This window comes from Drosophila serrata, unplaced genomic scaffold, assembly GCF_035046125.1.
Source record: "Drosophila serrata isolate PLE 108 unplaced genomic scaffold, ASM3504612v1 contig_241, whole genome shotgun sequence".
NCBI classification, from domain to species: Eukaryota; Metazoa; Arthropoda; class Insecta; order Diptera; family Drosophilidae; genus Drosophila; species Drosophila serrata.
In genome coordinates this window covers 1,161,461-1,178,444 of record NW_028257139.1, presented here as the reverse complement: position 1 = coordinate 1,178,444, position 16,984 = coordinate 1,161,461, and the positions used below count along the sequence as shown (strand labels likewise).

General features: G+C 41.9%; 5 protein-coding genes across 5 annotated transcripts in view; 3 read left to right on the top strand and 2 right to left on the bottom strand.

Annotated features, from left to right (window-relative positions):
• The window catches only part of Ino80 (chromatin-remodeling ATPase INO80), a 35,041-nt gene that overhangs the window by 17,351 nt on the left and 706 nt on the right, over positions 1-16,984 (bottom strand). The window contains exons 3-9 of the mRNA XM_020958377.2: positions 14,778-16,957; positions 14,554-14,694; positions 14,309-14,486; positions 13,906-14,249; positions 13,582-13,843; positions 13,349-13,516; positions 520-678 (exon numbers count right to left, since the gene is read on the bottom strand). Coding sequence (XP_020814036.2) covers positions 520-678; positions 13,349-13,516; positions 13,582-13,843; positions 13,906-14,249; positions 14,309-14,486; positions 14,554-14,694; positions 14,778-16,957 — 3,432 coding nt within the window. The remainder of the gene's footprint in view (positions 1-519; positions 679-13,348; positions 13,517-13,581; positions 13,844-13,905; positions 14,250-14,308; positions 14,487-14,553; positions 14,695-14,777; positions 16,958-16,984) is intronic.
• On the top strand, positions 1,951-4,086 carry LOC110188616 (putative serine protease K12H4.7). The gene is made up of 7 exons (XM_020958383.2): positions 1,951-2,250; positions 2,318-2,499; positions 2,562-2,797; positions 2,854-3,085; positions 3,145-3,317; positions 3,395-3,685; positions 3,753-4,086. Exons 1-7 carry the CDS (start codon positions 2,050-2,052, stop codon positions 3,857-3,859), a joined length of 1,422 nt encoding a protein of 473 aa, XP_020814042.2. The 5' UTR covers positions 1,951-2,049; the 3' UTR covers positions 3,860-4,086.
• On the top strand, positions 4,470-6,263 carry LOC110188615 (thymus-specific serine protease). Its single transcript, XM_020958382.2, has 5 exons — positions 4,470-4,730; positions 4,794-4,975; positions 5,042-5,509; positions 5,574-5,740; positions 5,799-6,263. Exons 1-5 carry the CDS (start codon positions 4,503-4,505, stop codon positions 6,194-6,196), a joined length of 1,443 nt encoding a protein of 480 aa, XP_020814041.1. The 5' UTR covers positions 4,470-4,502; the 3' UTR covers positions 6,197-6,263.
• On the top strand, positions 8,021-9,840 carry LOC110188614 (putative serine protease K12H4.7). The gene is made up of 5 exons (XM_020958380.2): positions 8,021-8,272; positions 8,343-8,524; positions 8,581-9,048; positions 9,105-9,286; positions 9,347-9,840. The coding sequence occupies exons 1-5, from the start codon at positions 8,051-8,053 to the stop codon at positions 9,751-9,753; spliced, it is 1,461 nt and encodes a 486-aa protein (XP_020814039.2). The 5' UTR covers positions 8,021-8,050; the 3' UTR covers positions 9,754-9,840.
• On the bottom strand, positions 11,935-13,227 carry LOC110188617 (uncharacterized). Its single transcript, XM_020958384.2, has one exon. The coding sequence runs from the start codon at positions 13,060-13,062 to the stop codon at positions 12,100-12,102; it is 963 nt and encodes a 320-aa protein (XP_020814043.1). The 5' UTR covers positions 13,063-13,227; the 3' UTR covers positions 11,935-12,099.

Genomic DNA, 16,984 nt, shown 5'->3' with positions numbered 1-16,984 from the left:
GGAAAGAAAGATATTAGAAATTCCAGGCAGGAAATGAAATAAAACTCGTACAGCGTTAGCGCCTTAGAGTTCCGGAGTTCGTCGGCAGCTACTTATTTGTCGGCCCGAAATACTTTTATATGGTAATCGAGGGATTTCTGTTTCGGTAATTAAATGCAATAAATGCACAAGAGAGCGAAGAAGTACTCGTACTTATAAAGAACCCAGGAGGCGTAACAGAAATGTCGCCTAACCAATTGTATAATTAATTTCCGGTGTTGGTTTACTCTACCAACTCCAACCCATTCCGATCCCATCCACAAGTGCTCGTGTTTCGCATTGAGGATTTGTTTTTATAGAAATCCAAAGGCGCAACAGTGCCTAGGGATGGGGATTTTAGGATCGCTTTTTTGTTATCAACAAAGCACGTGCCTAATATGCGACTGAACAATGGAAAAATGGTGCAACCTGAAGAGTTTGCGGTTTGGTTTGGGTTTTCTTTGGTTTTCGTTCCCCGGTTTCCTGTCCCTGATCACTCACCTCGCTTTTTTCTCGAGCCCTCTGCAGAATCCTCTCCTCGATGGTTCCCTTGCAGATGAGTCGGTAGACGGTCACCTGTTTGGTTTGGCCCAAGCGATGAGCTCGATCCATGGCCTGTTGATCCACTGTGGGATTCCAATCGGAATCGTAGAAGATTACCTATAAATTTGCAAAATGATTAAATATTTGTACAAATAATGAAGTATAGATTCTTATAGAGATATCAATGGGAAAATATCATATTATAATAATAACATACTAATAATTTATAATTATATACGATAATATAATTTTAGTCTTAAGTTTGTTATATCTATTTTGTTATCATCTTTTATTTACTTCTTTTTAATGCGAACTGGATCAATAATTGTTACTAAAAGCCAAATAATTACAACCATTAGAAAACCATAACTATACAACGAATAGAAGGTAGGTATACTATTTTTTCTAGCTGAATTTTCCCAATTGGTATGCAAATGGTAACTGCACACGCACATCCTTTCGCGACTCTTTTGATGATTTCGAACCTGCATAAATTAATAGTTCCTTCCCCGAATTCGGGCAACCTATAATCCACTTTGTAGTGTCACGCATTTTCCGCTTTTCCTGTCCCTACCCAACTATTATCTGGAGTAAGAGAAATGTCTCTCGGTTAATATTAACCCTTCGTTGCCCTTGTTGAGCTGCACTTGGTACGTGTTTGATGTGCAAGTGTTCAGCGATTCCTCGTCGCCATCTCTCAAGGGGTTTGTCAGTGGAGTGGCATTTCCGGCTGAGAGAGATGGGCCTAATTAAAATCGAACTGCTTAAGGGATTGATGTTTTCCTTTTTATTTGGAACACGTGTTTTGAGATCTATTCAGAAGCGAACAGAATGGGTAACCCCTGAAGGAAAATGTCTATCAAATCGGAATTGAAATGAATATATATCGCACGGGAAGTCTGCTATAAAGGAAAATCTAAGAACCCCTGAGAACGTCTAATGTTTAAGGAAGTTTTAAGATTTGGAGATAGATTTTTACATGTGTCTCAATAATACGATTATTAACTATTAACATATATATAGAAGTTGGAAATATTCAAAAATCAAATGAGTAAATCCATAGGAAAATAGGAATAACTTAATGTTGGTTTTAATTTCTCGAGCATTGCAAATCTCTCTTTAAAAGTAAATCACACTTAGAGAGAGTACATTAAATACCTTGTACAAACCTTATCGGGTAACTCTATTACCTACATTTTAAGTACCCTTAAAGTGAGTGAAACCGAAAGATTGGTAATCGAAAAAGCCGCTGCCTGCCACCACATTCACAATACTGCTCGATAAGGCGCCGCATGGCTTTTTGCGGTCCAATAAAACGGCATAACAATCTATTTAACCCAGTTGACAATATTATTTACTGGCTTAGAAGAAAAAAAACGCTAATTAAGTGCTACTTTGCCGATAAGATTTGGCTTTCAGCTAAAGCAAGTAATTTAGTTGGCACATAAGCAGCTTGATCAGTCCCATTCCAACACCCAACGATTAACGATGAAGTTCTGGCTGGGAATTACTTTGGCTCTTTTGGCTTTAGCTCAAAGCAATGGAAGTATCTTTGAGAGGACCTTTAAGCGTCTTCACGAAGAGCCCGAACAGCCTGCCACTCAGAACCGAGCTGATATAGTGCAGACCCTGTGGATTGAGCAGAAACTGGATCACTTTGATGCCTCAGAGACACGCACTTGGCAAATGGTAGTTAATACTTTGTTGCATAATCATTTATAAGGTATTTCAATTGGTAAACCTTTTTTCCCTTTAGCGTTATATGCTCAATGATGCTCTTTATAAATCTGGTGGACCTCTATTTATTTATCTGGGCGGAGAATGGGAGATCTCTTCGGGAAGAATAACTGGTGGCCACATTTATGACATGGCTAAGGAACACAATGGTCTCTTGGCCTATACAGAACATCGCTATTACGGACAGAGCAAACCCCTTCCGTAAGTAGTTCGTTTGGATAAAGAGATATACTTCTGATGATATAATATTTCACTCTTTATAGTGATCTTTCCAATGAGAACATCAAGTATCTTACTGTTAATCAGTCCTTGGCTGATCTTGCTTACTTTATCGATACCATCAAATCGACCCATGAAGGTCTTGCCGACTCCAAGGTCATTATTGTGGGTGGTTCCTACTCTGCTACCATGGTAACCTGGTTCAAGAAGGTCTACCCCGACAAGGTGGCCGGAGGTTGGGCCTCCAGTGCGCCACTCTTGGCCAAGCTCAACTTTGTTGGTGAGTTTAGTCTTCAAAGAACCTTGCAGAATCTTATTAAATAATTCATTTTGCAGAGTATAAGGAAGTTACTGGACAATCCATCGAACAGATGGGTGGCTCTGATTGTTATAAACGTATTGAGAATGGCATTGCCGAGATGGAAACCATGTTTGCAACCAAACGAGGCGCTGAGGTTAAGTCCCTGCTCAAGCTTTGCGAACCTTTTGATGTCTATAGCGATCTTGATATCTGGACCTTGTTCAGCGAGATTTCTGACATCTATGCGGGAGTAGTGCAGACTCATAAGTAAGTGAAAAGCTATCTCAACGTTATATTAAATAATAAACATTCCACTTATTCCTTAGTGCTGGTCAAATCGAAGGTGTTTGCCAGAAGATTATGTCAGGATCGAATGATCTCACAGGCGTTGCCGGCTATTTGTTAGATGTTTTCGATGAGAGCGGTGCCAAGTGCTACGACCTGAGCTATGATGCCATCATTGGAGTGCTTCTTAACACCGCCTACACGGGCAATATCAGTAAGTTAACTTTATAAATATCATTTAACACATTAACAAATATATTAATTTATATTTCCTATTTCAAATATAAACAGTGCGCCAGTGGATTTTCCAGACTTGCAATGAGTTCGGTTGGTACCAGACATCTGGTTCCAGCGCCCAGCCCTTCGGTACCAAGTTCCCTGTCACCTTGTATACCACCATGTGTGCTGATATTTATGGCTCTCAGTATAGCAACGCGTTTACCACCAACCAGATCAGCACCACCAATGCGTACTTTGGTGGATTGTCTCCGGGTGTGGAAAATGTTTACCTAACCCATGGACAATTGGATCCCTGGAGGGCCATGGGAATTCAGGATGCAGATCAGGCAACCGTCATTCCAGGTGGGTTTTCGATGGTTTAATTTCAATTGATGAAAATATATTTATAAAATATATGGTTATCCTATAGAGTATGCCCACTGCAAGGACTTCAATTCGATCAGCTCCAGTGACACGGCTGAGATGAAGGCCTCAAAGGAACGCATTGCCGAATTGGTTCGCGATTGGGTTAAATAACCTGAGATAATCGATTTGTTAATGGGAAATTCTGTTAATATGTACACTTCCTACATACTGCTTATATACATTGACTAAAGCGAGATAATCGACGATAAGATTTAAACGAAAATCTAATCAATATGTGTTACAATTTAACCGATTAGTGATTGTTTGTTTCGATATGTCAAGAATTGGCACACACCTTTTTTTCTTAGAAATAAATATTTAATGAAGACAGAATTAAATCAAAGTATTATTTTTATCAAGACAAACTGAATATATATCTATAAACCTTGCACGCTTCTAAAATAAAATCAAATTAATCTATAAAAACTGATAAATCAAATACATTTCATGACCAAATGCCGGCTGATTAAGTAATCATGACCCATCTGTGATTTTGATTGTCGTGGTGCTATAAATAGGGATTTTCCCACTAGTTAAACTAAAGATTCACATGAATTCCGATCGATTTACGATGGACTGCAAGTAGGAATTCTAATCTCAAGTTTGGAGGCTATCACATCAAGTCGCCTGGTCCCTTATCACAAGTGTAAAATTTACAATCCTTATCGTAGCCGCAAATTACTCTCTAACGCGACAGCGTCGATGGTCAGCTTATAAGGCTTAGTCAGTCCAGTTAGTGGGTTCATTTGTGAAAATGGCTGCGATTCGTTTGGTTTGCCTGGCTGTGGTTTTGGTCCTGGCCTTAGGCCAAGCTTTGGAGACCTCCAAAGTGAAGGATGTGCCCGTTTTGGTCAGGACTCTCAAGAACTTAAACCGCGGTCCGCCACGGCAAGTGGTTACCAAGCGTGCAAATGTTCAGGAAAAATGGATTACTCAAAAGCTGGATAACTTTGACGATGCCAACACTGAGACCTATCAGATGGTAGGTTAATTCAAAAATACATACTTTCAGTGAAGTTATATAAGAAATTCATAATATTTGCAGCGTTATTTAATCAACGATGAATTCCAAACTGAGGGAAGTCCCATTTTCATTTATTTGGGTGGCGAATGGGAGATCGAGCCGAGCATGGTCAGCGCTGGCCATTGGTATGACATGGCCGAGGAGCACAAGGGTGTCCTTGTCTATACCGAACATCGTTACTATGGAGAAAGTGTTCCAACCTCGTGAGTTATCCCTCCTTCAATACATTCTCTGTTATGGTAATATAATTTAGTTTGCTTTGCTCATAGTACCATGTCAACGGCTAATCTCAAGTATCTCCATGTGAAGCAGGCTCTGGCCGACGTGGTCAAAGTCATTGAGCTTTTGAAGTCGGAGAATCCTCAGCTGGCCAACTCGAAGGTGCTTCTGGCCGGAGGTTCTTACTCGGCCACCATGGTGGTGTGGTTTAAGCGCCTGTATCCTGAACTGATTGTTGGTGGCTGGGCCTCCAGTGCCCCGCTTCTGGCCAAGGTTGACTTCACCGAATACAAGGAAGTGGTGGGCAGGGCTTTCCTCGAGCTGGGCGGCCAGAAGTGCTACGATCGCATCCAGAATGGCATCGCCGAGCTGGAGTCCATGTTCGCCAATAAACGTGGAGCGGAGGCCAGGGCCATGTTGCGACTGTGCAACAGTTTTGATGACAAGAACGATCTGGACTTGTGGTCCTTGTTTGGCAGTATTTCGAATGTGTTTTCCGGTGTGGCTCAGTACCAGAGGTATGGATATATAGTTGGAATATATAAATTAATTAATTAATTTGTAAATTAATTACTTTCGTAGCACTGGAGACATTGAATATTACTGCGACTATCTGTTGAGTTTCCGCGACGATGCCACGGCCATTGCCAACTTTGTGTACTGGGGCTGGGGCATGCCCACCTGCATCGATGCCACCTACTCGAGCACCGTGGAGTACTACCTGTGGGGAGTGGATCATTTCGATGCTGGTATGTTGTTTGTCCCTATTCCAAAGGTCACCCCCTAAGTTCTTGTTCTCCATCGAAGGTCGTCCCTGGTACTATCAGACTTGCAATGAGTACGGCTGGTACCAGAGCTCTGGATCCAGGAATCAGCCCTTCGGCACCAAGTTCCCCGCCACCCTGTACACGACCCTCTGCGGAGATGTCTTCAGTTCGCAGTATGGAAATGCCCAGATCAACAGCAATGCGGCACAGACCAATGAGGACTTTGGTGGCATGGAGCCGGGAGTGGAAAATATCTACATGACCCATGGAGCTCTGGATCCCTGGAATCCGATGGGTCATGGCGTCGCCGAGGGAGCCACCCTCATTGCCAATGCCTCGCATTGCTCCGACTTTGGATCTATCAAGTCCACTGACTCCGCGGAAATGCGAGCCTCGAAGGAAAAACTTGCCGAGTTGGTGCGTCAATGGTTGGCCTAAGTGTTTGCCAAATATCAGCAGAGATTCTTGAAATTATTTTATGTAATAAAGGAGTTATACAAATTCATCCCGTTACTGTTTTCTTTAAATATAAAATAAGCTAAACAATCATGAATATAATAATCGTAATAATTGATTATGAAATGTAAGCATTTCCTACATTTGCAGGTAATTTTTCTATTTATCTTCAAGCTATTTAATAAAGCTGCTGACTGACTTTTAAAATAAATGAAAATGTTAAACATCAAGAAATCTTAAGAAAAAACTGGTTGGAAAACAAACACAAGGAATTGTAGGGCTAAATTGAAAGCTTTACTTTCTTTGCTTTTAGTACCATTTAATAATGTATAGGAAAATTATTTTAAAACTTTTCATAGCTATTTGTAAATTTAGCTTTTCCTTCTAGAGGTAGACGCCATAGAGTAGGCAACGAAAGTTAACTTAGATACGTATAAGTGTTACTTGAAAAATTATGAGCCTTATATTATAAGGAAGTAATGATGATACCAATACAGGTTATTATAATTATTATTCAGTAGATATCATTCATTCAATTTACAGTCTTGGAATGTTTATATATTCATAATCCGCATCAATAGCCGAGGCGAGCTAGCTATGTACATGTGTACGATATTCAAGGAGTCATTACAATTTTGAAAAGATTATAACAAATTATATTTTTTTTTAATTGAAAATTGGGATGGAAAAGATTAAAAAAAAAATAAATAATGAATTTTTAATTTTCTTGGTCGAATAACAAACACCCAGAGTATACAAAATATTAAAGCATTTCTTCTTGATAAAAAATAACTTTTAAAATATTTGTTTATTATAATTTATAAACGATCTGTCAGTGTATATAAATTCAGTTAAGGAAAAAAGAAAGTTCTTTTATGTATTTAGTGAATCAGGACAATGACTATAAATTGTAGTATTGAAATTTGATCCAAAACGTATTCTGTGTCAATGAAATGAAATTAAATAGCATAAATATAATCTTGCTCCATACATTTCAGGATTTTAAAGTTTAATGTAAATAATTAAAATACATATAAATTATTATTATACCAATTGTCTCACTATAGTTACATGAGTTCTAATAATTATATTATAAGTTCCTCGTATTTGATAATACAGTTACGTTTACTGATGTCTTTCATCATGATAATACCCCGGTGTACTCTCAAAGAAACAAGTTAAATCAATATTTATCAATAGACAAACAATGGTCAATAAAATGGTCAGGTTTGATTGAACAATTGCGAAATGATTACAGCGCACGTGTAATGAGCACTATCCTACTGGGTAAAGATCCAATAAAACGAATATAGAACACGAGTTTTGTTGCAAAAATAAATGTAATTAATATTTTTGAATTTGAAACGATCACAGTAGAAGCTCCGTGAAAGTTTATAAGTTATTGGGAATAAAAGCTAAAATTAGCAAATCCTGAAAGTTATTTAATTGAGTATATTTTCGAAGTAAAATACATATCTCTTGTTTTTTAGTAAATGGAACATTTTATAACCAATATTTGCATTCTTAAGGTTCGTTACTTAACCAAATCTTTCTCTTCCCTTTGACTTTCAAATAACTTACATGTAATTATTGATTTAGAAAATATACAAGACTTGTGCAAGTTCTTTGTTTTTGCGATAGCTTTAAATTGAAACGAACGCAGAGCTCTCAACTTTATCAGGGCAATATATTTTCCCATATTTGTTTGTCTTTCAATTAAGTCATCGAAGACCCTATCTCAAGGGTTGAAGCGGTTGTTGGTAGCGAATATTTTGAATAAATAGTCCGCCCACCGCCGTGGGAAATCATTCGCAAACAGGTGAACTATCAAGCAATATGAAGTATTTCCTAGTTATTCTAGCCGTAGTAGCACCCCTGACTGCAGCAGCCAGTCTGGGCGAGGAGAAGCCAAAGCCTAACGCCTTCGTCCAGTCCCTAAGGGACATGCATCGGGGTCCACCAGTTGAGCCCTCAAAGTTGAGAGTCAAGGTGGAGGAACGTTGGATCGACCAGTGGCTGGACAATTTCGATGATCAGAACAATGCCACTTGGAAGGATGTAAGGACTGTCCAGGAATGTACTGTAAGGAGGACTAACCACAACATTCTGTCTGCTTCGTATCCTTTAGCGCATCTTCATTAACGAGCACTACTTTGTCGATGGCTCGCCCATCTTCATTTATCTGGGTGGTGAATGGAAGATTTATCCCGATTCCATCACATCTGGTCTATGGAAGGACATTGCCAAGAAGCACAATGGTTCCCTTGTTTACACCGAACATCGTTTCTTTGGAGATAGTATCCCAATAACGTAAGTAAATTTGCGATTTTAAAATTAATAGATTAATAAAAATACTTTCATTTTAGCCCCCTCTCTACTGAGAATCTGCAAAAGTACCAAAGCGTCGAACAGGCCTTGGCCGATGTTATCAATGTCATTGAGACCCTAAAGGAGGAGGACAAGTACAAGAACTCCAAGGTTGTGGTCTCCGGCTGCTCGTACTCGGCCACGATGGCTGCCTGGATTCGAAAGCTCTATCCTGACACCATTAAGGGCAGCTGGGCCTCATCGGCTCCGATTCTGGCCAAGGTGGACTTTAAGGACTACATGAAGGTTGTAGGCAAGGCGTATGCAACTCTTGGTGGACAATATTGCTACGATTTGATTGACAATGCCACTGCCTACTATGAGGATCTCTTTGACAATGGAAAGGGCAAGCAGGCCAAGAAGGAGCTGAATTTGTGCGACAATTTCGATGTTGATAGCGAGCAGGACCGCTGGCAAATCTTCAGCACCATTGCCAATATCTTTGCTGGCATTGCCCAGTACCAAAAGTGGGTTGTAATGTGAAAACAGATTATTCTGACGGTAATTAATTAATATTCTTTAGGCCTGAGAACTATGACATTCCCCAGTACTGTTCGGTGCTGCGATCCTTCAGCGACGACGATTCCGTGGCCCTGTCCAAGTTTATTAACTGGAGAATCCATGAGCATTCTGGCGAATGCATCAGTGCCACCTACCAGGGAGCTGTGGGATACTACGAATGGTCCAAGGAGAACTACGAAGACAGTAAATTTTTGTCTGTCTTAAATATGTTCCCAAGCTAATCAATCTTTTCACCTTTTTAAGGCGATCTGCCCTGGATCTTCCAGACCTGCAGCGAGTTCGGTTGGTTCCAATCCTCGGGCAGCAGCCACCAGCCCTTCGGATCCACTTTCCCTGCCACTCTGTACGAGGACACCTGTGAGGGTGTCTTTGGCTCCAAGTACGACTCGGCTGGCATCCATGCCAAGATCAGGAATACCAACAATGTGTTTGGTGGCCTGGACGTGAATGCCACCAATATCTACTTTGTCCAGGGTGAGTTGGATGGCTGGAGCAAGGTGGGCGCTGGAGTTGCCCAGGGAGCCACCATTATCCCCTTGGCCTCGCATTGCCCCGACCAGACATCGATCAGTGCCTCCGACAGTGCCGAGCTGGTGGCCTCTAAGAAGAAGCTAATCAAACTGGTGGCCGAGTGGCTGGCTGATGAGTAGATATAATTATGCCTAAATATGTTTTTTATTAATGCCTTTAAGGCGGCCCAAAATTGTAATCAATAAATAGAATATTTATTAATCATATGTATATTTTTACTTTGAATTTCACAAAACAATTTGATAATACTTCTGTATAAAGGTTCTAAATCAATATTAATACCTCTAGACCTCTATACCTATAACTCTATAATATAATACACCTATTTCACTTCATGTCGTAGTTCTAAAGAGGCCACTTGTCCTTTCAACAATTAACAAATAGCTCAAGTGGTGTCTATAATAACGATTGCCATGAGTAACAAGAGCTTAAGTGGAATTATAGAGAGTTTTCAAGACCCTAGAGATAGCAAAACTTGAACTTGATGAAATGGTCTTCAAAGTTTTAGAAAAGAGACAAAGAAACAGCTCAGAAAAAATTTCAAGCTAAAATTATTTGCAAATATGATGCCATAAAAACGGATAATTTATGTACGCCACAAATCCATCAAAAAATGTTTCAAAAGGTGTGACCACTCAGACAGTCCATCACGGACCTACTTTAGGCCCCAACCCCAAAAAGTATGGTAAAGGGGGATGTATAGGATGAAGAGCGTCCATCTACACCCAATGAATTGCACTAAATCCAGAAACGTGCTTGGGATATCAAGATCAATAGACAGCTTTGCTTCCCTGCTACTGAAATACTTTGCATTGCTTTAGAAAATGTCATAAATCTTGAGGCTCGAAACGAGTCACGTATTATAATGCCCTGAAGAGGCTCCAGCATAGCATAGTTAATGAACAAGTTCGCGTCAAACTTTTCAATATGAAGATCTGCTTATAAATACATGGCATTAAGTACAATTAAATCGTTAAATTCGTATCATTTCAAATGTAACTGGTACAGTTTTCTCTCTTCCCCGTTCAAGTTCTTTTTTTTAGCATTTATTGCCGAAAGGCAGAAGAAATGCCAAAGTGTTGAGTTTTGGTCAAATTATTTCGGTATGCGGCCAATACATGAACGGGAAATTCTTTTGTTTGTTGGCTTAAAGGTTCTCAAAGAAAACAGAAGGAGAAAAGAGGACTCATTTCGTTGGTGTTTCAAGAAATTTATATCGAAAAAGAAATACAAATTTTTGACATAATTTAAGAGCTTGCGGAAATTGGCTAATGTTTAAAATATGTGCATTCTGTATACCTGAGAGGAAGTGAGTGAGTATACTTTGTTTCAATCTTTTTAAATAGTAAATGATTATATCCTAATTGTGCATTACTTTGTTTAGTTCTTGCATATCTTGAAGATTAAATCCTATAAACTTAAATTACATATTCTTCGATTAATACCTTTTCTTAACAGATTCACCAAGAAATCAAGTAGGGAATCAAGAATTCCAGCATCGAATTAGTCAACGCAGAATATAAACCCAAGAAAACAGAGTGAAAAGACAGCCACTTTGAGCCTGAGAACCTGGCTATAAAATGACAGGGAAGTTGGTGCTGGAACCAAATTACTCTCGGCCAGGGTGCACAAATAACAAATCAAAACCGGTGACAAAATGATTTAGGATCCGATCGAAAATGTTCACACGAAGTACCACAATTCAGAGCTGAGAGCCCAAGGTACCTACCCAAGGCAGGGAAGGTCGGACATAAACGTTGAAATCGAACAAGCAGAAGCAACTCTGCGGGGAGAAACATGCAAAGATTCTGTTCGATATTGAATCCTTTTCGCTGAGAATTCTCCTACGTGGTCGCTGGACTCGAATTGGTGGGTCTCATTGTTACGCGGCGATAAAGATCACACGAGTAAATCATGGTCTGCCGCCGCCACTCACTACCAGCTCATCCCCATCCGCATCCCATCCCCACTGTCCAAGATCGGGCCTTGACTGTCGCAATGCATGAACAAGTAGTTGAGCAAATGGATACAAGAGCCACGCAGTGGTTTTTCCATGTCCCGAACGCCGTCATTCCGTCATTAAGTTCCGAGACAATGAACAAGGAGTGAGCTTATCTAAATATCACCCGGAATACTATCCAAAAATGTACAGTCTCACAAGTCTTAACTAGAGCTGTTTTTAAAAGGACGTAAAGGAAAAACTTTAAACAAAAACACTCGAGAAAGGGATTTTCCCCTCAGACGTAGAGCAAGCCCAAATAGGTTTTGGGAAATGTTTCTTAAAACAACTCAAAATCAACTCTTATATATTAAATATATTTTAAAGAACCGTTAGCTGATTTGATTATCATATTAAAAGTATGGCAAGCATTTTTATAAAAGTAGTCCTCAATTATTATTATTTGCTTACAAACGCGACGATTTAATGCGCCCAATTTAGAAAACCTCCGATAATCCTTTTTAAATTACTGAACCCGCACATTATCGTAGACCTTCACGATATCTTGGTCCTGCTTGAGCCGGTTGAGAAATTCCTGGTAGCTCTTCATTTGACGATCGTTCAAATGGACCATCGGCTTGTTTGGGCAGTACCCCAGCTCGGTGTGGATAATCTTGTAGCCACAATGCCTCAGTTTGGCCGTCACCTCTCGCAGGTCATGGGGCTGGCACTTGAACAAAACTTCATTCTTTTCAAAATCTGTGATGCAGCTGCCAGTAGCTTTGCACCACATTGCATCTGTGCTCAATGTTTGATGAAAGTCGTCGGGACTCAACATTGACTTGGGGAAATTGGCCTTTATAAAGCCAGTTTCCGAAAGTAAATGACGATTGAAAAAGCGAGATTTGTTTTGCCTCAGGAAATTGGCCAAGCGGAGCTTCATCTCGTTGAGGTTATTAGTCCTGACCTTGCAAACCATTGCCACCAGTTGACGACCGTAGTCCATGTAAAGGAAATAGGTGTTATAGTCACGCTCGTACAACTCGCACTCCTTCAAGATACGCTGAACCTGACTGTAAGGCAGCTGTAAGGGCGAAAGATGAGCTCGCAGCTCGAAATTCTTCTCGGGATCGATGGAACCACCACCGCGATGCACTGCCAGCCGCAGCTCATGGGCCAGTCGCACCTCATCTGGTGTATCCTGGTCGAATGGGATCTGTTTTGTGCTCGATGGAGTTGTGTAGTTGAAGCACTTACTCGAGCTCCTGGCCCCAATAATTGGAGCCCAGCGCACTTTCTTCACGATCACTGCTTCCGTATCGTCTGATAATTCCAGATCCAAACCATTGCGCTTATTGTTTTCCAGTTTCTCAGAATAATTGCGGATAATCGATGGCCTGGGTAGCGCGGGACTTGTGCTAGCCTTTAGCTGAGTGAGTTTTTTAGGAGGTAGTTCGGTCGCGGTTTCTAAGTCGTGATTGTAGGACATTTTGCCAAAATTTTTAAATTTTTTACTAGGAATTTTTTGTTCAGCACTCCGAAGGTTTTCTTAATTTAATACATTAAAAGTATATGTGTGAAACTTCGATGCTGAATAGATTGAAAACTTTTATATAGGCTACCAAGATGACCAGGATAGTATATCGAGAGGTAACAATATACAAAATAAGGCTGTTATCAAATATATCTGGTATTGGTTTTGCGTTCTCTCTCCTCTCTAATCACATTACTTAAAATAAAGTCAAATAAGAGTGATAGAAATAAGATAGACTCACCGTATCAGCGGCTGTTAAGTTAATACCGAGACCTCCGGCTCTCGTGGATAGCAGGAAAACAAATATATCGGCTCTGGTTTGGAAATCGGCGACCATATCGCGACGTGCTGAGATTTTACTGGAGCCATCCAATCGCATATAACGATGCTTGCGATGCCACATGTATTCCTACGCGTAAAAATTGCCCAAAAATTAGTTAACAATAAGGATTAACTTAACCCTTAAGCTCTCACCTCTAGCAGATCGATCATCTTGGTCATCTGTGAGTAGATGAGAACACGATGACCATTCGCCTTCAGGCGGGTCAACAGTGTGTCCAGCACAAAGAGTTTTCCGGCATCCGTGATCAATGTTTCCTTGTCGGGCACAACAATCGAGGACCATCCACTACGGGGCTTGCATAGGGCTAAGCCATTGGAGACGAGCTCCCTGCCCATGCTATTCTCACACTGATCGTGGCGAATCTGTGTCCATGCAGCAGCGCGGCTATCACAGCTGCAATAAAAGATTAATCAATTAAAAGAAAAAATAATAATTATAATAAATCTTTCACTTACTATGAATGCCTGTCCACCGCCTGCACCTTTTGGCCCAAGTCATAAAGAAGGCGCGGCATTGACAGAGGTTCGCATCGATAGCTTCTGGGCTTCCTGGGGCGATGGGGAAACTCAGGCAATAGCAGAAGCGTGGTGACCTTTACATCGCTCTTAGCATTCACTTTGGTTTGCACCTCCACAGACTCCATCTCCAGCTCCTGCTTGGCCTCCTCAGCCATATCCTCGATCCCCGGTGTGGAGTTTTGTTTAAGTATCTTGGAGCGTATCACACGATGTTCAATGGTTTCCTGCATGTTATAGGTAAAGTAGTCGCCGAAGGCATAAACGCTGCTCTCATTTGTCGTCTGGAAAGAATAACTGAGTGTTTAGATTCTACCATTTATTATTCAAGTTATCCACTTACCATTGCTGTGAAAACAAAGTTCCTGAGCACACAGTCGGTGAGCATATAGTCCGGTATGAGTTTATTTTCTAGCATCGGCTCCAAGAGTTGATATCTGCTGGCACTTTGTTTTTTCCACCAAAAGCGACGATATGCCAAAAGTGGATATTTCTCTAGAACCCGGTGAAAGTGTAAGAGGCTGTGGATTTTATAAAAAATTTTAAATTAAATTTCATTTGTTTAAGAGAGCGCACAATATTACTCACAAACTAATCAGCCCATTGAGGGTTACATCTACCATATCGCCCACAGATAAATCACACAAACGAGTAAATCCAAAGCAACTGTCCACATTGACATCCTCAAACAGTGATCTTTGCATATACTCGGACTTAAAAATATTAAACCTGACGAAGAAAATATAAATTATTGAATCAATTATATATGAAAAGCAGTTAATGTTTCACTAAAACGTCTGAAAGTGTGGTACCTATTATAGAGCAAGTGCCGTCGACTTGGCAACGATCTATGAAGCAATCCGTTCTCGTAAATCAATCTGGGCATCGTATACTCCGCACAACGCATGAAAAACGGACTTCTGGCATCCCGCCTTTCAAATAGCTCCGGATGATTGCACACTTTACGGAACTGCATGACCAGGTTCATCAGATTCGAGGCCGAAGAGGACGACGAGGTGGCCGTGGAGCTGCCACTGGTCAAGTGCAGGAGATCTTCGATTCTGATTTTTTGTTTTAGTGCCCGGTACAGTAGCTTTTGGCGAATGGTCAGGGGACAGTAGACCATGATCTCGATCTTATCCGATAGCTCGTTCTCTACATCTTTTTTGATCCGCCGCAGCATGAAGGGCTTAAGTATCATGTGGAGTCTGGAGATTTGCTTTTCATCAATGCCTGTTTTGTTTTCTGCGTGCGATTCAATGTCCTTGGAGAACCATTCGTTAAACTCGTCATGGGAATCAAAGAGGGTGGGCATGATGAAATGTAGCAGTGCCCACAACTCTGCCATGCTGTTCTGTATGGGAGTGCCACTGAGGAGCAGACGATTGCGACAGCTGAAGCCAAGGAGCAGCTTCCATCGCTGCGACGCGGCGCTTTTGATGGCCTGGGCCTCGTCCAAGACCATATACTGCCACTTGATTCGGTTAAAGTATTTGTAGTCGCTGACAACCAGCTGGTAGGAGGTGATCACCACGTGGAAGCTGGCGTCGCGGGTGTGCAGATGTTTTTGGTCCCAGAACTGTCGGAGGATCTTCCGCTCTCCGGGAGATCCCCAATAGGGGACCACATTGAAATCGGGCACGAATCTGGACATTTCCTGCTGCCAGTTGTGGAGCGTGGAGGCGGGTGAGATTACTAGGAAGGGTCCCCACACTCCGTAGTGTTCGGCAATGTGACAAAGGAATGCTATCGATTGGACTGTCTTGCCCAAACCCATTTCGTCCGCTAGAATGCCGCTGATTCCCTGATCGTAGATATTGGCTAACCAGGTCATTCCCTTGATTTGGTAGCCTTTTAGGGTTCCCTTGAACATCTTTGGCTGCGGCAGATCCTTCATCTCCGGCCTGGGTTCTGGCTTTGATTCTACCAGCTCTTCCTGTTCCTCTACGTCTTCTTCCTCCTCCTCTTCCTCTTTTTTCACAAATACGTCGAATGCTCTGGTTTTGTCCAGATCCCTTTGCATGGCCGCCTCAGCGTGCTCTTGGGCCAGTAGCTTCATTTCCCCAGCATCGTAGTCATCTTGCACCATCAGCCGTGCATTGGTTTCCTCATCCAGCTGGCTAAGAATCCTTAGCTGATCCTCCTCACTGCCCTGGCCCAGTTTCTTGGACATGAAGTGAGCGTACAACTCGGTTTGGGTGATCAGGAAGTTGAGCTTGCGTTGTTGGCGCTTCACCTCTATCAGCTCCACGTCTTGCTTGCGCTGCTCTTCTGCTTCGCGCTCTTGTTTTCGTCGCTGGTCCCGCTCTACGCGCTCATAGCGTTTCCAGTAGGCCAGCATTTCTCTGGTCAGTCGCTTGGCCCGCCACACTGTCTCCTTCATGATCCGCTGGGAGTTCAGGGCTCGCTGTCGCACTACTTTGGCACACATTCCAGCTACCCGTTTGCAATTGGCCAGCATCTCTTTGTGATTGTTACTTTTAATGCGCTGAAGGCGGCCAGTTTCCTTTTTGGACATAATCTGCCAAATGCGACGACGACGGGCGGCCAAGGCAGCAGGATTCTTTCTCTTTCGCCGAACTTTGGTAACCTGACCCTCGGTGCCGCCGACCACGTCCACTTCCTCCTCGATTTCCTCCTCTTCCGGGTAATCCAGGGCCAAACTCGCCAGCTCTCGTTTGTAATCTACCTCTCCACCGTCCTCGTCTTCGTCATCGTTGGCGGGCAGTGTGTCAGCAAAGGTGTATTTTCCCAGCTCAGAGGCAGGCACCTCCCCAGACTCTGGCGATCCAATGGTATTACGCTTCTTGCGTCCTCTTCTTCGTTGTTTGGGTGTCTTTGGACCCGTCTGCGCTTCAGCCAAACGGGCCATAAGAATCTCTTGCTTTGTGCGGCGTCGTCGCTTACGCACTCCAGCGGTGGCCTGCTGGCGCTCGGCGAAGACATCGTGATTGGACAGAAGGCCACTGCCATAGTAAGCATACTGGGCATTCTACAGAGATAAAGTGATGTTTTGATT